The sequence below is a fragment of the Talpa europaea genome (genome assembly GCF_964194135.1).
Source record: "Talpa europaea genome assembly, chromosome: 11".
Lineage (NCBI taxonomy): Eukaryota > Metazoa > Chordata > Mammalia > Eulipotyphla > Talpidae > Talpa > Talpa europaea.
The window spans coordinates 99,469,796-99,492,612 of record NC_140078.1 but is presented as its reverse complement, the minus strand read 5'-3'; the positions used below and the strand labels follow the sequence as shown (position 1 = coordinate 99,492,612).

Below are 22,817 nucleotides of genomic sequence, written 5' to 3'. Positions count from 1 at the left end.
AGAGCATGTTGAATTAACTAGAACTTAGCTCCCTCTTTTCTCTCCCCATTAAGAAAAGATACCTTGATACCGAAGGTAGTTATCTATGTAATGGTAATAGATTGAACTGAACAAGACCTGCTATAGTAGATCTATGTTGTTGTTATAGTTACCATGTCTTGGGTACGTGCCTGGTCCCAGTCTCTGCTAAGTGCAGGAAAGAATTATCCTACACATAGGAAAACTAAAGCACAGAAAGCACGTAAATCTTTGCAGGTCTTGTAAGATAAATGACTCTGACATCTGATGAGAGTCCAGGTCTGTGGGATCACATTTGCAAATTAAATCTCAGCTTGTCGTTGTTAATTTCAAGAGGGACAGTACCTAGATGCTTCCTAAATAAATAGTCTTTAGACACCCTGTAAGATTAAGCGTAATACAGTCTGGGTTATTTTTTGACCTCTCGTGGACTTTTTTTCCCTTGTTTTCATATTCTGTAAAGTTCTATAGTTCTGTCATTCTGGAGCCAGGAAGAACCTTTTTAAATGAAATGACTCAGCCTCTTCATTTTGTATGTGAGGTGAGAACTTCCCAAAGTCCTAAAATCACTTATCTGCAGAGTTGGGATGCCTGCCTGCCTGCCTGCCGGTGCTCCCATTGGGGCTTTTTTTGATGGATCAGGCCATTTTCTTCTTTGAAGTTTCACAATTGATCGAGTTAAATATCCATTTCCCCTTTTTCCCCCTTTTCTTGCTGGATAACAAATTTGCAAATTCTTTGAAGAATTCTTGAAATGTGAACTTGAGGTGATGGTCACCTATGGATGTAGCTTCTCTACATTGAGAAAACACAATACAAGGGCGTGCCCGGGGGGTGGGGGGAAGCAGCTAGAACTGCAGGAAGACAACTTCTTCATCCTTCCCTGGGTCTGGAGAGCTCCCTGGCTTCTCATAGACAGCCCTCCTTGAGGCCATTCTCTCTCCTTAAGGCTCCCTGGGGAGAATCCCAATGTCAAATGTCATTGAACGGAAAATCTGGAATGTTCAGAAAGGGAAGAGGGGAGGAAAGGAATTTGCTGAGATGCTCATCATGGTTTTGTATGGAAGCTTCAGGTGTCTGGACCAGACCTTCCCTTCCCCTCTAGCTGTCTCCCACCATCCCTGCCCAGAGGAGGAGGTGGGGGAACTGTCCATTTATTGGGGCATGAAGAAATTGACCAATTCTGTCACTTGTCAGCAAATATTTGCTGAGCACCCGGTGCTGTTCAGGTCCTAGGAGTGGAAAGATGAGGACAGTGGACATTGTTCCTGCCCTCACAGAGTTAATAGACCAGCAAGGGAAACACATATGAAACTCATCCTGTGTTTTCTTTGTTCTAAAATGCTCTTCACTTCGTATTTTGATTTTTCTAAAGTTGGAAATTTCTTGCAATTATGTGTGTATTTAATGTGGTGATGTTGCCCCCACCAGTGCACCTCTATAATTTATGGTGCCTCTGAATTAAGAAAATAATAGCAGTCACACAAATAATCAGTTACCATAAGGAAAAATATGGGATATGAAGAACCCAATTTTAAACCAGCACTTTTTTTCTCCACCTGAGTCTAGAGGCGAGTGCTGCCGTGACAGGGTGAGGATGACGGCGGTCACTGCCATGGAGGCACTAGTGCCAAGGAGCTGGGGTGGGGTCGGGGGTGGTGCAGGTTCAAGGAGCAGGCAGTTGTGATGCAGGTGGCCTGTGGGGGACCAGATTTGGGGAAACTGCTGTTGAAATCTCAGGCTGCTCCTTTGAATCACCCAGGGACTTTCTAAAACAACCAGCACTGAAGCTGCACCCCAGACTAATGAAGTGAGAGCCTCTGGAGGTGGCACAGAGGTACAGAGAAGAATTTGACAGTCCTGCCATTTCCTGCTGTCACAAAGTTCTGTCATCTAGTCTGAGATACCTTTATTTTCTTCTCTTCCCTTTACCCTTCAGCAAGTGTCTATTTGCTACCATTTTTTCAGAATAGCATGAAAAGGAAAGAGGGGGTGTCAGCAATGTCTGTGTATGAGTCCGACAGGATACCTGACTCAGAAAGTCTTTTCTGTTCACAGATAACAATCGGTGTATATGATCCCTGTAACTTAGCCCAGTACCCTGGATGGCCTCTGAGGAACTTTCTGGTCCTTGCAGCCCACAGATGGTATTTACATGTGTCTGTCTGTCTTTGTCTGTTTTTCACAACATGTCTGCCTCTATCTCTGCCTGTTTTCCCAAAGGCGTTTTTTTTTTTTTTCATTTTTGTCATAGAAATGAGATAATAAATCATTCAATGAGTCATGATCCCATCTGCATCATCCATGAGCCCGTAACTGGCTCCTCTGGAGCTTCAGACCTTGACCAACTGCGCTAAAGCTGGAGCGGCCAACCCTGAAATTCGCTAGCTCTCCCTCTCACCATCTGGTTCGTTTTCAGATAGGATTTTCCTATTGATACCACCCTCCTTCCCCCTCCCCCAAAATAATTAAACCAATTCTATCCACAAGGCCAATGCACATTTGAAAAGAGGGTCAACAGCAATAGCTATCAAGGAAATAAATATAATGAGCTATACTTATATTACTCACTCATAGAGATAAGATACATACATCAGATACTACTACAACATCCATCAGAATGACTGGGAACAAATGACAGGATGGACTGTGGAAGATGGGGTGCGATTTAAAAGCCCAGAGATGCCAGAGAGCTGGTTCAGCTAATGCAGCTAAAAGTACCCATGTCCTAGCCATTTCCCCCTCAGATAAATCACGCCCAGAAACATGGGCTCCAGATGCAAACCAGACACACTTAGGAGAATGTTTGTGCCAGCATTATTCTCATAACCTAAAGCTGGGGATACCCAGGCATTCCTCTGCAGTGAAGTGGGGAGTGAGTCATGTATTCACTGCAAGGAAGGCTGTGCTAGTGGGTCCGAATCAGGTAATGGTATGTATTTCCGTAATTTTACAAACATCATGTTGAGTGACCTATGTCAGACCTAAAAGAACACCTAAAAGAACACCAGCTCTCTGGCATCTCTGGGCTTTTAAATCGCACCCCATCTTCCACAGTCCATCCTGTCATTTGTTCCCAGTCATTCTGATGGATGTTGTAGTAGTATCTGATGTATGTATCTTATATCTATGAGTGAGTAATATAAGTATAGCTCATTATATTTATTTCCTTGATAGCTATTGCTGTTGACCCTCTTTTCAAATGTGCATTGGCCTTGTGGATAGAATTGGTTTAATTCAATGCCGCCATCTTGTGTAAAGGTCAAAACAGGCAAAACCCACGTGGACCCAGAAGTTAGAGCACTAGGTACATTTGAGAGGGATGGTAATGACTGGAGAGGCAGGAGGCAAGCTCCTTGTTATTTAGGATGTTTCTACCTGTCTCTGTGTCTGCTTTACTTAAATAGAAATGCTAACTTGAAAAAAGGAAAAATGGCAAAGAGCTCAATGATACCAGTTCCCTGGAGGGAGAACCGTTCCCAGCCTTATCCAGGTAGTCAGTCTGCATGGTGCAGACAGGTTCCTGGCTACTCTGAGGTGTAATTTCAGGTGGGGAGAAGAGGCCCAGAAGAACCCACCTGTGTCTTAGAGACTTTTCCCGCCTGCACTTAAGATTCGTCTGTCAATTGTTTATGCACCATGTGATTGTTCTATAAAGAATCACAGGCAGTTCAGCGTTCAGGCTCTGAACACTTGGACAAAGGGAGCGGACTTGGACTGTCCACTGTCTTTCGGGTGTCATCCCCATGGACGTCAGGGAGGCAGAGTTAGAATGAACTGAATTCTCTGTAGCTGGATTTGCTGAAGCTCTTATGTGAGCTTTTTTCTCTTCTTTAAAAAATTTTTAAAAATAAATAAAAATCTGGACCTGACAACAGGAGTAGCAGTTTCCAGTCTGTTGAAGTCCTCTGCTTCCGGGACCGCACCATGCAGGGCGTGAGAGACGTGGCTCACAGCATCATCTTCGAAGTGAAGCTTCCAGAAATGGCATTTAGCCCAGGTAATCTGCTGGTCTTTGAGAATGCATGTAATTATCACTTATCAGACACTGAATGGGTTTGACTTTTCTTTTATTCCTTCACAATGGCAGCAGCAGAAGGAGAAAGGGAGAACTCCTACCTCTCTGCCAGTGTGAACACCTCCCTTGGACAGAGGGCACTGCTGCTATTCACACAGGAACAAAGGCAAAGATTGTCCTCTGGAAACGTCTTCCAGGCGGTTTTCTCATACTTGAGGATCTCCCCCTCCCCCATGGCTTTTGTTTTTGCTTAACCTAAAGTCCTTATTCCAGACTCTTAAGAGAGGAATGAAGTGTTAATGCACTTACCTGTTTATTTCTTACCAGAAGTTGTGTGTGAGCCTGTCCTCCACACAGTAAACCAGCCAGCAGAAATGCCATTTCTCTTGATGCACACAGTAGTCTTCCTAGCCAGGGGTGGACACCAGCTATTATCCCCGTTTCATAAGCTAGGCACTTAGGCTCACAGACCTAAGTCTGAGAGAGGCCTGTGTACACAGACACTAGGTTTATACTTCTCCACATGTCACAGACAGACACAACCTCAAGTTTACTGCCTCAAGGAGGCTTCCTTGTGAGGAATCTGTGCAGAAGACAGAGGTAATGTCTGGCATACTGGCAGTGCCTAATAAATGTTCATTTTTGTGACTCTCAAGCTCATGCAAAGCCCAGCACTTTCCAAATGGTCCTTCAGATTCCTGGGGCCTTACAGTGTACGTCCACACATATCATTTCATTTGCTGCTTATGTTGTTCACCGTGTTCTGGGTACATCACTTGCTTTAACTCGTGGGACTTGTGCCTTAAAGTGTGTGGGGGCAGGGAGTTAAAATCTCTTCAGACATGTCATTTCTAGAATGCAGAAGTCAAAAGGGTTCAGGGCTGCCTCTTAGGACATTTGTCAGCGATTCTTTGCCACAGCCCTGATCCACTTTTAGAAAGATGGACAGAGCACTCGGCTTGGCCAGGCAGAGGTGGAAGCTGATTATCTGTAGCTGAGAGCTTGAAGAAAGCTGTTGCTTTTCTGCTGTCTTTAGATATTTGCATTTGATTTAGCGCCCTCTTCTGGCACATTCTAAAATAGCTTCCATGTCACATTGACTTACAGTAACTTTGTTTTATTAAGCCATACTTGGAAATATTTCTAGGGGGACGAGGTGAACAAGGAAGCAGTACGTTTGGTCAGCACCTGCCAGGCACCTTCCACACACAGTCCTTCCAGCCAGCCACTTTTGTTTCCTTTCTCATGAGAAAGCCTCTGAATCACCCTTACTCCTAATGTTAAGACTGATGTTAGGTGAAGCTGGCAAACCGGGAAAGGCTGTGCATTTCCATCCGAAAGACCCATAATGCCTCCATACATCTTTATGCTCAAAACTGAGAGCAGATGCTTTATTTTAGAAGACTCAAATTTTCCTGTAAATTTGTGTTTTCCTTCTTAGTTGGAAATAAAACTTGACAATAAAGAAAACTTTATAAAGAGTTATTCAAGTATTTTTCAGTATTTCTAAGACACCCCAGAGTTGCACTGGCAATGGCACAGAAAGTCTCACCTTAAATATCCTCTCTTCCTTTGTGCCACATGCACAGCCAGGCGCACTCTCCACTGCTGATGCAGAATGCCCCAGCAGCTGGCTGCTGGGACTGGGGAATCCCCTTTTCATTCGTGTCCTTGATTGTGCTTCCTATTTGCCCAACTCTGAGAATGCAGATATCATTTTCCCCTAGAAACTATTTTCTTATAAGTTAGAGGTATGGCTATGGACATAGGCTATATGGAGGCAGATGTGATATGATAAGTCAAATATCATGGTCATATATAGCATTTTTTTCATTAGTATGTTTTTTATCATTGACCATTTAGAAATAGCTGGAACATAATAAGTGCAGAGGTGTTTTAATTTGAAATATTTTTTTTGCTGTTAGATAAGCATTTTTTATTTAATGTAATGATAGTGAGGAAATCAAACAAAATATGAATTAGTAACAGGTCTGTACCTTTTTTTTCCTCAGAATGATAATTTTGAAGTTCTTAACCTCTTTAAGAACTCAAATCTATAATTTCAATTTTCATTTTTATGACATTACAAGAAAAGGAACACACCAAAGTCTCTGGTTGTTAAAAGAGAATGGGATCTGTGTTCTGGCTTCTTGCTGTAATGCCCCAGCCAAATCAGAGGGTAGCTCGGAGGGTAGCTGGCCCTGTGGCTTCCATCAGCATCCTGTCCCAGCAAGAAGAGACCATAAGGGAGATCAGCAACTCCAGGACCTGTCATTATACTGAGCAATACGATTTCAAAAAAAACAAAGGTCTGAAGCTGAGCGTTCCCAAGGAGAGGAGACTGGAGGTGTTGCTAGAGATCTGAAAGCAGAATAGCTGAGGAGAAGCAGCGTGCAATTAGAAACAAACCAGATTCTTCCCCCATAGTCCTATGAGTCTAAACTCCGAGTCAAGGAGTATCTATTCTTTCAGAAACTGTCACTTAAAGCAGATGTTGGAGGTGATGCCAGAGGGGTAGGTGGTGCTGAGCAAGTTCCCTGCTAAGAAACACAGGCTTTGTTTGGTGATTCAGTGAGGAAGGGAGCGTGACAGAGCTCCTGAGTATGGGAGAAAGACAAACAGCGGTGGCCCCATCTCAGGATTGTTTCCATCAAGGAAGCCAAGTTTCCACTAAGGTGAGGTAGTAGGAGTATTCTAGAAAGGCTTTGTGGTTTTTCAAGAGGATTTCCACAGCAGCAGAATAGAGCAGCTTGCATATGTCCCGTAAGATTTTAATGGTGTTATGGGGTGAGGGAGAGAGATACAGAGGGCCGGAGAAGTTTGGGAAACTGAAAACCGAATTAGATGAAGTGATTCCCTTACCTTCTTGGAGCCTGGGTCTCCCTTGTGGGCAATGTGAATCCCTGGGATGGGGGCTGGGGGGTAGATGCAAGTAGAAAAGCCCTTTCCAAGTCCAGCGGCCACGGGTCCTTACCCTCTTGGGGCGTCGCAGGTTCATGCTGGCAACCGCTGGGGTTGCCACTCAAGGCTCCCACAGCAGAGGATCAGGAGGTCAGCAGAGAAGGGATAGTGGGGAGGCAGGAAGCCTGGATGGTTACAGATGGATCTGTCCCCAGGTAGGTGACAGGCTGCGCGGAGGGACAATGGAAGGATGAGGAACACAAGGGACAGACAAACACAGAGGTTCAGATCCCAGGGGAACTTCAGCAGAATGTGTGTGCAGTCACACCAGTTTGTCTTCCTCAGCCTGGGCGCCTCCAGGGACTGACCCCTCCCCTACATGCGTTTGGCTTTAGAGCCATTTCCAGTCACCACAGCTGCTCAGGCCAGAGTCAGGAGCTACTTCAGAAGCCCTTCCACTGTGAGGGCTCTGAAATATAGGTGTGTAAAGATTCTCAGTAGCTGAGGATGATGGGCAGGGACTGGGGCAGACAGATCCAGGCCCTGAACCTCTTGGAGAAGGATGTGAAATAAGAGCTTGTGGGTGCAAAGGCCAGCTTGCTGCTTGGCCCACTGGAGTTTACCCTTCCCTCCCTCATGACACTTACTGTTCCTTTTGTTTGCCTGAAGATTGTCCCAAAGCGGTCGGTTGGGAAAAGAATCAGAAAGGAGGCATGGGACCGAGGATGGTGAACCTCAGCGAGTGCATGGACCCTAAAAGGTAGATTTGGGAAGCTGCTTCTTCCCATGGGCTTTTTGTAACCAGGACGCACATGGGTGTCAGGCCAACTGCATGTCTCACTTCGATCCATGGGTGCCAGTCACATGATAGCAAGGGCTACCCCACTCTCTGCTGCCTCTTAATTTGAAGTTTGGCGGTGAGAATTAATACTGATGGTGGAGATCCCACAGGGCACCCAGGCCATCTTTCCCTCCAGACATCCCAAATTTTGTTATCTCTCACTTAGACTCTCAGACCCATGTATCAATGTCACCTTTATTCCTTTATTCATCACACTTTAATTTTGTCCTGTTAGCCAACACTGAAGAAATATTTCGTGGATACCAGCATTGCACTTGGGGGAGGACATTAAGTGTACCCCTTATTGAGAAGACATGGAAGAAACTTCTCTTTTCAGTGTCAGGAAAAGCTTAATATGTTTTTATTCCTGGACATCACAACTCCTATACCTGCTTCCCTCCCCGCTTGACTGCTGGCTCAGCGTGGACTCTCTGGCCTTCACTGGCCATACCAGGGGTGGGAGGGTGTGCGTGCTGAGTCCTTCCTCCCGCCTGTTACCCACACGCTTCATTCTTCCTTTGGTCCTGATTTCCTTAGTATTTGTTTCTTGTTTTCTTGTACAGCTACTCTCCATCTAAAACACGACAAGATTGGGATGTAAATGAGTAACTGGCTGAATAAATAAATACTTCTCTCATTTTCTAGGTTAGCTGAGTCATCAGTGGATCTAAATCTCAAACTGATGTGTTGGAGGTTGGTCCCCACTTTGGACTTAGACAAGGTCGTGTCCGTAAAGTGTCTGCTGCTCGGAGCCGGCACCCTAGGCTGTAATGTAGCCCGGACCCTGATGGTGAGTGTGTGAGACTGAGGGGCTCTGAAGCTGTGACTTCTTGTTCTAGTGCCCTGCTCTCCCTCCTTCCCTCCTCTCTCTCTCTTTTTTTTTTCTCAGTAGCTTTTTAATTATAAAAGGAATCCATGTTTTTGTAAGGTAGAGATAGACGGTTGCCCCCACTACCACCCCCACCCCAAGTCTCCCACTTCCCAGTATTAAGCAGACATCATAGATGAGTCTTCAGTCTCTTTCCCTCAAGTATTTCCTAGGATGTATAAGTAGAGATATTTGTGATCTTTGCTGTTATTTATTTGTATTGGATTATAGCATAATTTCTATAACAGGTTTATACTTTTAACTTAATAGATAATTGTGGCTCATTTTCTGGGTGTTCCATATTATTTATATATAACATTTTGTCATATGACTGTGTCCTCAATTTATATCATCAATTTCAGGATATTTTTCTTTTAGAGGTGCTGTTGAAATGAACATTCTTGTACTTAGACCTACATATCTATGGGATTATTTCTTTAGGGAAAAAAGCCTAGACATGTAATTACTGTTAGAGTGTGCAGTATCAATATGTATTTCTTCAAACTAAATTACCTTCTGAAAATATCCTAGAAACATGTGAGAAGCAGACTTTTTAATTTTGTATTTCTTTAGTTAGTAAGAATGTCCTTAATTTTATTTCTTAATTTATTCTATTTGTGTCCTTTGGGTTGTATTTCTTTTATTGATTTGGAGCTCTTTTTATAATGGGTATTCACCTTCCTTCTGTGATGTGATGCAAATATTTTCTCTATTTCAGTTATCTTTATATACAGTGTTTTAAAAATTTGTTATTAAATGTCAGTCTTTTCCTTTATAGTTTATAGAACTCTTATTTTTGTGTTTATTTTTTATCAATGTGGACTTTAATTTTGTTTAAGGTGAGAGATAAAGACCTACCTTCTTTTGCACAAAGTGGATAGTCATTAGTTTTAATGGCAATTGTTCAGTAAACCATCGTTTGTCCATCTTTTTTCAATATTAAATTCTCTTGTATACCTAAGTCTCTCTATGGTTTCTGTCCTTTGTTCCATTCCTTTACCCCTACAGATTCCTACTCAGTTTTAATTGAAATGACACTGAATTTATAGATAACTTAGAGGGGCAGACATCAGTTCTGGAAGCACTGTACATCACTTAGATTAGTGAGGTTGCCTTTGTCTTTCAGCAGCATTTTTCCGTATAGGTCTTGCACATGCCTTATTTAGTTTATTTGTACATATTTAACAATGTTTATTTCTTTTAAGGATTCTTTCTCACGCTAAATTTTCCACTTCAATTTTACTAGGGTATAGGAAAGGTAGTGGGTCTTAAATGTTTATCTTTCACTTGGCCATCTTTTTAAGCTTTCATAGCTATAATAGTTTCTCACTTGGTTCTTTAGGGTTAGGGGGGTTGATAAGGATGCCTTGCCAGTGTTTCTACCTCCCTTTCTTTTCCTGGTCTTCCAGGATTGATAAAGGCTCCTTAGTAGTGTTAAGGAATAGCAGTGAGAACTAGTATCCTGGTTTTATTACTGATTTTAGTAAGAAACTTTTGTTTTTACCTTTATTTTTGAGGTGATACTGGTTTTCTGCTAAGTTAAGGAAGCTGACTTCTGTTTCTACTTTACTGTGAGTTTATATCAGAAATGACCATTGAGCTTTATCAAATACCATTTATCAAGATTATTGAAGTATCCTAAATAACCTTCTGCGAATAAGCCCTGCTTCTTCATGGTATCTTAGTCTTCAGATATACTATGAAATGCCCTTGGTGATGTTTTATCTGTAATTCTTACATCTGTATTCATAAGTTAAGCTGGTCTGTTGCAATTTTTTCTTTGTGGTGTTTTTGTATCTTTGGCTCTGATTCATTGTACCTCTATGAAATACACTTTAAACTTTTGCCTTTATCTGAGCTCCAGAACAGTTTAAATGGATGGCTTATGTTCCTTGATTGCTAAAATTCAGTTGTAAATCCAGCAGAGCCTGGTGCCTTTCGGAATTTTGGTGGTGGTGGGAGGCAAAGAACCTTGGAAGGTTTTGCAAAGGATTCTATCTTAATTGGCTGTTTTAGATTTTATACTGCTTTTGAGTTAGTTTAGTCATTTTGTTTTCCTAGAAAATCATTCATTTCATCTAAATTTAAGAGTTAATTGGGCCTTCCCTGGTGGCGCAGCGGTTGAGCACTGGGCTGTGAAGCTGCCCGCAACCTCTGCAGCGCTGGTTTGATCCCTGGCCGCCGGTGAGGGTCCCAGGGTCCCACATGGTACGCAGACCTCTCCTGCCGTCCGCTGCTCCCCTCAGCAGTGTACTTTGGTCCTTCTGCCTGTTCTGGTCCCTGCTCTGGCTCTGGTGAATTCTCTCACCCTCCCGTGCTTCTGACTATACCCAGTGCTTGTATAAATAAATAAATAAATCTTAAATAAATAAATAAATAAATAAATTTAAGAGTTGATTGACATACATCCGGTATCCTCTTACCTTTTTAAATTTTCTCTTTATCTTCGTTTTGATCTTTCCACATTTCTAATGTTGTGTGTATATATGTTTTCTCTTTTTTTTTCCTCTTAGTCAGACTTGCCAGAGTGCCTTGTCTGTTTTATCAATCTTTTTTAGAGAACTAAACCCTTCATTCATTTATTAGTTGTGTGCTTTATTTGTTTTGCTTTCAGATTAGTTAATATCTACTTTTATCTTTATTGTTTTTTCCCTCTTATGGGATATATTGTTCTTTATCTAGCTTCTGAAGTAGGTGCTTAAAGACTCTTGACATGTTTTACAATTGTAAAATCACTGTGGACCCATTGTAGAAAATTTGTAAATGTGTAAGAGTTGTAAAGCAGGAAAAGGATACACCCATTTCCTATCACTTGTTCACTTCCTTTCAGTGTTCAGTATGCATTTTCAAATTGTTTTGATATATAATAATGTCCCTGCTTTTATCAATTAACATTGTAAATACTTTTTCTTGTCATTAAAAATGCTGCTGATAAAGCCTTTTTAATGGCTGGGACTAGGCCTTCCTTTATTATGAAACATCCTTTCCTGAGACCTTCCCGCACTGTGGGACCTTGTTTCCAGTTTTTCACAACCACACATCTTGCTGCAGAGACCATGTTGGGATTGCATCTTTGTCAATATTTCAGATTCTTTCCTAGGATGGATTGCTGGAAGTAAGTCAAAGGATATCAGCTTGTAAAAAATTCTAGAAACGTATTGCCAAATTGCCTCCCAGAAAAGTTATACCAGTTTACATTCATAACCAGTAATATCGTTTTTTCACTACCACATCCTCACCAGCATTGAGTATTGTAATCTTCTTTACTCTTTGCAGATTAGCCATTTAAACTGTGTAGCTTCCAGGAAGCTTAAAGCTAAGTGTGACAGCCCCTCTGCCTGTGGTTACCCTAAGGCATGTCTATAACCCTGCTGGCTTTCCACAGCTGCCTGGCATGTTCCCAGACTGCCCTCCTTCCTAACCACTCAGCACTGCTTTAAGGAATGCAGAAATACTTCAGAAATAAATACCCCGAATCAAGTGACATTTGGATTTTTTGCACCTTTACTCCCCATTGGTGTCAGTTGAGTGTAAGAAGTAACTTATAGTAAAGAGCTGAGCTTCAGAACAGCCTGCTGATCTAAACCATGCTTTCTGAAGGAGTGGGTTCTGGCCTGTTGTGCTCAGCCCTGTAAACAGACATGAAGCCACCAGTCTTATCAGTCTCTAATGGAAGGACAATGAAATAAGAAAGAAAGCAGGATCTTAGTTTTGTAGCTGATCTTGGCAGGACTTCTAGATCACTATGCTCTAGTGAAATACATACACCCCTTCTCCCCCACCAGAAGGCATCTTCATTCGGTTGCAACTCTGGAGTTCCATGCCCTCCCTACCATTAACCAGTTTCTGAGTCACTTATCTTTTCTGAACTTCTATTTTCTTGTCTACAAAAGACAGTAATTTGGACTAAGGATTTTAGAGAGCCTGTCAATGTTTAAATTGCATGGTTCTTTAAGACTCCAGGTGATGTAACTGAAGTGTATGAAAACTGTTGCCGATACTATAGAATTGTCCCCTACATTCTAGGCAATTAATAGGTTTTAGCCTCTTAGAAAAATGGTACCAAATGGACAATGCTATATAGTGGGAAATAACTTGTTAATCATTTTCTAAGGAGTGAATTCAGACTTCAAGGGAGCTTTAGGATGAGCTTTTATTTGTGTTTAATTATTCAGTAAGGAAAAACAAGGACTGTTGGGGCAATCGCTCATTCTTTCAAGTCAGCAGCATATGCAATTCTTCTGGGACTCACCTCCACATCTCTCTCTGGCGCCACTGTCAAAAATAATGAATTATTTAGTCAGGCCCACTCTGACATTTCTTCGTCTCTTTACTGCAGGAAACCTGGTTCTGGGTACATAATTACTTTGTCTTTTAAAGGAAGTTGACACTCTGTTTATCAAAAACAGAGTTTGCACAATTCGGTTTCTGGAGTTTCCTATAGCTTGAGGCTCACAAGCTGCTCCAAAGCCAAACTTCTAGGGATTTCGAGAGAGACGCCCTGGGAAACATTCATCAGAAACACACCATGATCTCCATTTTTTTGCAGGGCTGGGGCGTCAGACACATCACTTTTGTGGACAATGCCAAGATCTCCTACTCCAATCCTGTGAGGCAGCCTCTCTATGAATTTGAAGATTGCCTTGCAGGTGGGAAGCCCAAGGCTCTGGCTGCAGCAGAACGGCTTCAGAAAATATTCCCCGGAGTGGTAGGTTGCTGCCGCCTGGGAGTGTTAGGTTTTCTTCTCTCTTTGAATGTGTAAGTCTTGGGCAGTGCAGCGCCATGGGGCCAGTAAAAGAGTCTTGCCACAGGCTCTCCTCACGAAGTTGAACTTCACTTTCCATATTTTCTTATCTCGGAAATAGGTATTCAAAACCAAATCTCACACGATACTCTGAAAATGAAATGAAGACTATGGAAAAAAATGTCAATAGCAAAGCACTATCTTGAGTTTAAGGAATTTGGAAGTATACATATTTTTATATTCTGCCTTGTTCACAAGGATGCATGGTGACTCAGATGTAGATGATTTTTCCTACATCACAGGAATACTTGATGGTGACTTAGTACAGGTTTATGAAATTAAATTGATTGTCAGTCTGTGCAGTAGAAAGATCTGGCTAAAGGTTTAACTTAATATTCTGGCTGCTGCTGATTTTTGAGTTGTATCACTTACTTTAAAAAGACCAGATAATAAGAGTCAAGTCATTCAGCTCATTTGATTCAAAATCTTGCCAGTTTTTTTGAGGTCAGCCTGGAAAGAGATTTTACATCTTGCATGCTTAATCAATTTCTCTGACAGAGGTTAAATTAGGTGTCTCCAAAGCATCTGCTTATACTTAAGTGCCACAAGAGGTTCTCAGCCCTAGCAAAAACAAAACAAAACAAAAAACCAACAACTTTCTTAAAGTTTCTCCTTTTAATTGCCCAGTATTTATTAGAGTCATTCATTTTAGAAGTCTTTGCTTTAGATGCAACTTTAATGGTTTGTCCATTTTCCCAATGTAGCTGAAGAATATCATTTATTAGGTTTAACTGATAACCCCCTTGTACCTAGCTAGGTGCTGAAAGTCAAAAGAAGTAAGAATAAGCTACAACTCTGTCATTGGAAGGCACATCAGTTAGGTTACGTCTGCAACAGTGTTGCATGTCCCCTGAGCCCAGCATCTCTATGGCTGACAGGGCGAGCATCTTTCCCTCTCATGGGCCTTCAGGTTGGCTGTGGTTTAGCTGTTGGGCTAGTCTGGGCTCCAGGAAGCCTAGGCCACTCCACATCAGGCCCAGTCTGTTTTATATGTTATTATTTCAAAATGTAGGCTCAACGAACAATAGTCATCAGGATCCTGCCCTTCCTATGGTAGCAGGAGGAAAGTAAAGAGTTGGTGAAAACTTACATCTTTTAAAGTCTCAGCTCAACAGTGGCACAGGGCCAGGTCCTCCATCTCCATTGCCAAAGCAAGTCACAGGGCCAAGCCCAAAGTCAGTGGGAGGGTCAGGATACTCTGCCTTCTCTGCGGAAGGTCCTCCCAAGTCATGGCAAAGCACAGACACAGAATTCTAGTAGAAGGAAGCAGAACCTGGTTGGGAAGGCTGCTTATCAGTTGCCTGAGATTTTTGTTTGCCCGAGTCCTAGCTGCTACCTATGACTTAGTATGATTCCCCTTATTTATTGTTCAGTTGCTCTGTTACTTACTCATTCGTCAGATGTTTATTTAAGTCCTTCTGTGTGCTAGAGACTGGGGAGCAAGACAGAGAGAGCTCCCTCTTCCCGACAGAGACCTTTTGTCCTAGTGGGGCACCTAGTCTCAGTAAGTGACCTCACGAAGAATGATCACTACAGTGCGTGCAGGAAGCAGGAGCTCAGTTGCCTTGAGAATGTATAGCAGGCCATCCTCATCCAGACTAGACTTCCTTGAGGAAGTTGGGTCCAGAGGAGAGTGGGAGTTTGCTAGACTAAGGGTGGCAGAGTTTTCTGTGCAAACATCTGAGGTGCTTCTGTAAACTAAAGAAAAACCAGGGTGATTAAAGTATGGAGGTCAAAGAGGGCAGATAAGAGACCAGGGCCAAATCGCCCTGGCTTTGGAAATCAAATTCAACTTTCAAGACAAGAAACCATCAGCCTACTAGGCTTGCACCTCTTCCTCAGTTCTTATGTCAGGTTGTCTGTTTTTCCCTATTGGATCAATAGGCCCTGGCAGCCAGGAGCCAGGCCTCCTGATACTTTTTTCCTTCCTGTCTTGTAAATAATAATAATCTATGGGACCCATTAAAGTACTAATATGATTCATCCAATTCTGAGAAGTACTTGTGTAGCTATTTCACTTACCGGTTAGGTAGGCTTACAGGGTCTTTCTATGCCTAATTTAGTATTTTTTCATCACCTTCCTTAGATCAGGCTGTGGACAAAAGACTGTTCCTAAGTGAACAAGATACAAGAAGAACTGCCCAGCCACAGGCCTCATGCCTAGTCCTGGGCTTGAAATCATTGAGTAGGAAACAAACTGACCTTTTAGAAGTAGCTTTTTGAGCTTTTTTTCCCCAAAGGTGAGACACTAAAATGTAGGAAGTGACACTGAAAATTTTAAAACGTGACTTTGGATGTCTTCTTCCAAGCCTGATGAGTTGGGAATTGATACTGGACTATAGCTCTCTGGTCAGAAATAGCTAAGACACGTGGGTAAAATACATTCAGACAGAGAACAATGCACAGTGAGAGACTAGACCCAGGCAGAAGGGAAAGGCAGAGTGAGTTTCCATCCCAGCTTATTGCACAGAGGCACTGTCTGGCCATGCCAGGTCCTGGGAAGCCTTTCTTGTCTTGATGAGCTGAGGAAATCGAGATGAGAGTTCAGAGCAGCTGAGGTGATGAAATTTGCAGGACAGAGTACAGGCATGCAGGAGCTGTGCAGAGAAGGCGTTCCAGAAAACCATCCAGGCAGCACGTAGTCTTTAACCAAATAGCAAACTGTGCTCACTCAGGGTGTGACTCTGTAGTGGAGAAGCACCACCAGCCCGCTGTGAGCAGAAGGAGATTCCAGAACTCCCTCAAGGCTGGGAGACATTGGAGCCCCAACTCTCCAGAAGAGGGAGACCTCATTGAATATGCTCAGCTGACACCCTGGAAAGACCATAAAACTACACATAAAAGCTAAAACTGTAGAGCGAGCGGAAAGCAGCTTGGCAGTGGTGTGACAGGAGACGGTTTCTTAGGAGCCAAGGAAGACTGATCATAAGTAAAAGCACAAATAACTTGGACTTGATCAAAACTTTAAATTTTTGCTTCTCAAAAGATACTTAAGAGAAAGAAAAGACTGGCCAAAGCAGAAGTTAGTCAGAATGTAAATTTGGTGACATCAAATTACTTATATAATAGTTTTTTGGATCAAGCTACCACATTTAAAATACTTTGTCAGTTGTAATAAGACAGGAAGGTACTGTTGCTATGACTTCCTTGGTCATTGTTTGTCTTATTGTTGATTACAGTATTTGGTGCATGGTAGACACAGTGCACCTAGTAAATGAATGAATGAATGGGTGGATGAATGAATGGATGAGGTGTTGTTAAAGTGGACTTGCTTTGAACTTTCTTTCTGAAGTGCTTTCTGCCTGGCTTCCCCTCCTGCTTTGCTTGCAAGGTTTTTTTTTTTTTTGGGGGGGGGGCAAGAGGTTGTTGTTATTTTGGAAATTGTTTCAATTATTACTGTTGTCCCTTTCTTGAATTTCAGAGATTAGGTGTAAAATTAGAGAAGAGGTGAAAATAGCTACATTTTTCAAACAGGTTTTAAGGAAAACCTATTTGAGAAAACCATATATGAGAACCTACTTGCCATAACCCCATGAGCTACTTTTCCCATAGGGAGGGGTTCTGGCAAATGAATGAGAAAGTTGATGCTTTCAGACCTTTCCCTGTGGCCAGTATGCTGTGGAGAAGATTAAAGAGATTGTTTGAGATTCTAGAACACTGTCTTTTCTGTGGAAAGTTAATGTCCTGGCCTAGTAGCACCATTATGTGACTGGCTGTTAATCTGCTGAGACACAAGTGTGAGTGGTAAATGACAGAACTGTTTTAGAGCCTAAAAAAACAGAGTCCCCACCTAGAAGCGCACCCAGGCTAGTGAGCGGTTTCTACAGCCAGCTAGACCAGGGATGAAGCTTCATGTCACTCTCTGCTATCCCCCATCCTTAACGCCTGTCCCCCCTCCCCAAATACCTGTGTACTCCTAATTGAAAGTAAGAAGAGCGTTTTCAGTTTTGACAATTTAAAAAATGCATATACCCCTAAGAACATTAAAGCAAAACTATTGGTCATTTTAATCTTAAGGGAATTTATTAAATCAAATTATGTTTGTTGTAACACCTCATTTGGAGGTGCCACATGCAGGGGGAATGGACGGGAGAGCAGCTTGGAACAAGTAGGGAGAGACTGCCTAGCAGGATCCAGGGACTTAGGCAGGCTTTGGGCGTTTTGATGAAGTTTCTTGGCTTCAAATTGTAGGAAAGAGCCAAAGACACAGTTTTTCCAGTGTTCTTGCATCATTGGAAAGGCCCCTTCTTACCCAAATGGGAACTGGGATCCTAATGTCTCTGCTTGCTGCTTTGTCCAGCAGCCACAGGGACCCTGGGGGACAGGCAAAGTGGTCTAGGATGCAGAGGTGAACAAGGTGAAAGGGCACAGATAGCAAGAGGAAAAAGCAGCCTAATATGGCTCAGAGAAATTTTGGTTACAAATGATCATACCAAAAGGCCTGTGGTTATGGGGAGACACAGGCTCCAAGATCCCACCTCTGCTTTTAGTTCAGACATACACACTTGTGGGTATTGCCCTAGAATGCCAGAGGGTTCAACATGAGCATCCCCATGCCCGGACACCCAGTGAACTTCTCCAGTGTCACCCTGGAGCAAGCCCGCAGGGACGTGGAGCAGCTGGAGCAGCTGATCGAAAGTCATGACGTCGTCTTTCTGCTGATGGACACCCGGGAGAGCCGGTGGCTGCCTGCTGTCATTGCTGCCAGCAAGAGAAAGGTAGAGTGTGGGTCCTGGGGCCGTGTCCCCAGTCTGCCCTCCCTCCAGAAAGTGCTGCCTGTGTGGCCTGGTGACTCAGAGCCCAGGGTCTCACTGCAGACTCTCTTAGCCTCACACACCATCACCCACAAACTCATGGTCCTCTGCTGGGCCTTCCTGACACCCCTCAAGGTACCCTGTACTAGAAAGGGAACTCTACTGATGTCATGTCAGCACCGGGAGGTCAAAGACTGTGGTATTCACTATTGTTTGGTCAGTGACAAATCAAGGACCGAATGTATTGAAAGGTTAAATAAATGATGGCATGACTATGCATGGTTCTATTTTCAAGGAATTTTAATAACATAGAAAGTGCCACATTATGTTAAATAAGCAAAAGATAAATATTGTATATACTGTGTGTGTTTATTATATATGTGCAAGTGAATGGATGTATTGTATGTGCTATATATTAATTTTGGTAACATATAAGCATATACATGTAAATGTTTATATCTTTTTATATAAACAGAGAAAGAGTAAGAAGGGAGAAAGGGAGGGAGGGAATGGGAGAGAAAAGGAGAAAATAAGAAGAAACACCCCAAAACATCTCAAAAAAGTAATTTTTTGAGCTATGAGGTTGTAAGTGATTTGTGTTTCTTTTAGTAGCCTTTTTTTTTTTTCACCTTCCAGCTTTCTGTATAAGAAATTTGGAAGAATAAATTAAGTTACAATTAGTAGATATTCTTATAAATGAAAAAAAGTCCTTGGAAATCGTGTGGTGTGTGAATTCTATAGCAATAAAACTGTAATTTTAAAAAAAAATCTATCTGAACTTGACAGACAATAACATGATAGCAGGAAGAATGGGTTTGAGGACTATTGAGATTTGATTTTCTACACCTAATCCATGCCAGCTAAGTGGCCTGGAGCAAGTTGTAGAAGTAACCTCTCTGATATTCAGTATCCTCTTCTGTAAATGGAAAATGTTTTTTGGAGTTTTTAATGAAGCTAAACAAGAAGTAAAGAAAATGTATGTCAGTCACCTACCAAGTCTTTTATACTTAAGCCCCTGTTTCGGGTAGCTTTTACCAACATTGGCTTCTAGAAACTAAGTATGCTCACATGCAGATATTTGTAAGAATAAATTTTAAGGGCAAACCAAATTTTAAGAGCAAATCAAATAGCCATGGTTTGAAACATTAGTGTTCTCAGTGCTCTTCTTTTATTCTTTGACACCCACAGCTGGTCATCAACGCTGCCTTGGGCTTTGATACCTTTGTGGTCATGAGACATGGTCTGAAGAAACCTAAGCAGCAGGAAGCTGGGGACTTGTGCTCCAACCACCCCGCGGCACCCTCTGACCTCCTGGGCTCATCGCTTTTTGCCAATATCCCTGGCTACAAGCTTGGCTGCTATTTCTGCAATGATGTGGTGGCTCCAGGAGATGTAAGTGGGCTTCTCTGTGGCTCCTCGGTATTGCCCACGACTGTCCTGCCCACCGAGCAGGGAGACCTAGCTCTTTCCTTTATGACTGTTTAAAGATTGTCTTTTCACAAGAGAAGAATTCTCCAGGTTTGGGCATGGCATCAACCTCTGATGATGCCTTGATGGGCATCAACGCATCAACGGTGTAGAGCTCTTCCCAGTTCATCAATATAAATGCAGCAACAAATCACTTTTGCGGAAAGCTCAGCAAGGAAACTTCAGGGTAGACTGGTCTTGGTGATGCCAGCCAGGTCTCAGGCTCCCTGTGCGTCTGTAGAATGGGGCTGGGGCACACAGGGCTGCCAGATTCAGTAAGTGGAATGCAGGGTTCCCAGTTAACTTGAACTTCAGATCAATGGTGTATACTGTGTTAGTATAAATATTTGAGATCTACTTAATAATAAAAAAATATTCATTGTTTATCTACAATTCAGATTAAACAGGGCATCTTGTATTTTATCTGCAAGCCCCAGTAGGAAGGGAGGATACTTTCACAGTGCAAGTAAGTCAGACATGAGTTGTCCAGGATAGCCAGCCTGCCACTGTTCAGACATGGGATTCTGTAGTGTGGACGCCACCTCTAAAGGCAGTCTGCAGGAATAGTCTTTATCAAAACAGACGTCCATGTCTTGTGAAGCCAAGCAGAAGTATTTCTGTACCGGCCTCTCCATTTACTGCTTTTAAGACTTGCTCCTTAATAATTCAGTTTCAATTGGATGACTGGCTTGGATGTCCTCCCAGTATAAAGAAAAATAAGCACTCTTTTCTGTGAAGAGGGATGGCTTTATAATCTCCATGACAGTGTTTTAATATTTAGCTGGCCCTGTTATTTCATTATCACCGACAAAGTGGCAGTGAAGTCACATCTGTTCATAAAGTGAAATTTTCAGAGTGAAAATTATCCCCTACAGCCCCTTAATTTTCCCAGAGTTAGAAGATTAGAATTTCTTCTGTTGAACTAATGAAGGCTCATGTTTGGAGCCACAATGTAGCAAAAATACTTGTATCGAGCTCTGGGCTCACACTTAGAGTGATGGGAGGTTCATAGGACAAGAGTCTGCAGGAATGGCAAGTGATCTTTCCCACCCACAAGCTCCCTGGGCGTTTGGTTTGAATGGCAGACAGACTCATTCATGCTCTTCAAATGGCTCTTCCTCTCTGGGTCTCTAGGTCTCAGCCACCAAGTTCTACAGGGTTGAACTGAGTGAATTAAGGGAGCACATGGTGCATCTCCACCAAATAGGGCAACTGGATGCTCATTTTAGGGTGCTGTCACCTGGTCTTCAAATTGTCTATAGCTCCTAGTCCTAGATTTAGCACATTACCTCACAAAGGTAGCTGAATTGTACATTTTGGTTTGTTGGTTTTCCCAAGAAATAGTGTTGTTTGCCAACACAGAACACCTGGTTGCATGAAAGAGCAGAAGTTTCGGGCCTTGCAGCTTGTAGGGGGTGGTGCAGGACTTCGGGCACACCTCAGCGGTTGTTTCTCTGTAGTCCACTAGAGACCGGACCTTAGACCAGCAGTGCACTGTGAGCCGCCCAGGACTGGCCATGATCGCAGGGGCCTTGGCAGTGGAATTGATGGTTTCCGTTTTGCAGCATCCAGAAGGGTAAGTTTGCTAATTAATTAGACTTTTAAACAAAGGAACCCTTTCTGACTCCTGTGGCCTTTTCTTAGTCTGACTCTTCTGAGCATTGTTTTGTTCTTTCTACCCTCCAAACAAGAAGTCTGGTCTGATTCTTTGGCCTGGGAGAATACATCATGTGATATAAGGGACTACTCTGCATCCTTCTGGAACCCAACTCTCCTGGAGTCACCTGATAACTGATGAAAAGAAAGAATAAAAATATTAGTAGAGGCCTTAGAATGTTCATGATTTCATTCCGGTAGTACGTTTGGATCCTCTTAGCTCTGAACATCAGTAAGGCAATCCTGAGTCACATAACAGAAGTTACATTTGGCAGTAAGTAACAGAGCTCTATCTTCAGTGACGTAGTCAAATGGTGCTTTATTTTTCTTATGCGGCAAAAATTCAGAGGCAGGCAGCCCTGGATGGTACAAAGGCTCTGTTATGCCATCAGGGTCTTTTGCACTCAAGCACATTCATCTTCCTTATGCTGGTCACCTGTGGTCACAAGATGACCATCCTCGTTTAACATTGCTTCTGTGTTACAGTTCAAAAAACGCAAATGACTGTGCTCAACTGAGGCCACCCCCTGGGATGCACTTTCTTAGAAAATTCACCCCTGGTTAGCTCCTATATCACATGGCTGCTCTTAGCTGCAAAACAAATGCAGTTTGGGCTGGCACCTTGCCTCTCTGTGACAGAATAAGTGGAGAATGGACAACGGGTAGGCAATCAGTAGTATCTGCACACTCATTTTTAAAAAGTCTGTGCATATTTTAAATCCCAGTAGACATCATAATTGTCATATAGCTGATACTCGGTTTTGCTAATAATTTCCTTTCTGTTACTTTTCATTTCTTTCTATATCTTCAAGCTTCTGGTCAAGGACATTTTCCTTCTGCCTGAAGAATTCGTTTTTTTATTTCCTTTAGAAATGTTAAATAGTGGCAAATGAGTTTCAGCTTTTGGTTATTTGGAAATGTCTTTGTTTTAACCTTGTGTTTGGAAGATGTTTTCACTGTCTATAGAATTCGAGCTTGGTGGTAATTTTCATTTATATGAAGTGTATAATCCTTTTGTCTTTGGCTGCCTTTATCTTTGCTGTGGGGTTGGGGACTTATTGTTTCCTTTGATATGATTTGTTTTTCTTTCTCCTTTCCCCCCAGTCACTTTTAAGATTTTCTCATTGTCATTGGGTTTCAGAAGTTGGACTATGATATATACCTACTACTTTCTTTACTCTGACTGTACTTTTTAAAAAGTTCTTCTTGCATCCATGGCTTGATGTTTTTCCTTTGTTGTGGGAAGTTCAGTCATTATCTATTAAAATATGCTTCTTCCCCTTTCTCTCATGTGTCTTTCCTTTTGAGACTTGGTCCAATGCAGCCTATGCTCTTTTCTGTGTTTTCTGTCATTTGATCTTTCATTGTTTTGACATGGCTTATCTTCCAGTTGGTTAATTCTCTTTTCTGCTGTGTCTAATGTGTATTAAACCCATCCATTGAGTTTTTAATTTCATTATTGAATGTTTCAGTTCTAGATTTCCATTTGA

The 22,817-nt window shown here is 42.4% G+C and overlaps 1 protein-coding gene across 1 annotated transcript in view; it reads left to right on the top strand.

The window, feature by feature from the left end:
• Nucleotides 1–22,817, top strand: part of ATG7 (autophagy related 7) — a gene marked incomplete at both ends in the record, with an annotated part of 92,443 nt that overhangs the window by 16,231 nt on the left and 53,395 nt on the right. The window contains 8 exons of the mRNA XM_084247834.1: nucleotides 2,077–2,165; nucleotides 3,897–4,018; nucleotides 7,607–7,697; nucleotides 8,424–8,568; nucleotides 13,196–13,354; nucleotides 17,974–18,168; nucleotides 19,393–19,596; nucleotides 21,132–21,247. Of these exons, the coding sequence (XP_084103960.1) occupies nucleotides 2,077–2,165; nucleotides 3,897–4,018; nucleotides 7,607–7,697; nucleotides 8,424–8,568; nucleotides 13,196–13,354; nucleotides 17,974–18,168; nucleotides 19,393–19,596; nucleotides 21,132–21,247 (1,121 nt within the window). The remainder of the gene's footprint in view (nucleotides 1–2,076; nucleotides 2,166–3,896; nucleotides 4,019–7,606; nucleotides 7,698–8,423; nucleotides 8,569–13,195; nucleotides 13,355–17,973; nucleotides 18,169–19,392; nucleotides 19,597–21,131; nucleotides 21,248–22,817) is intronic.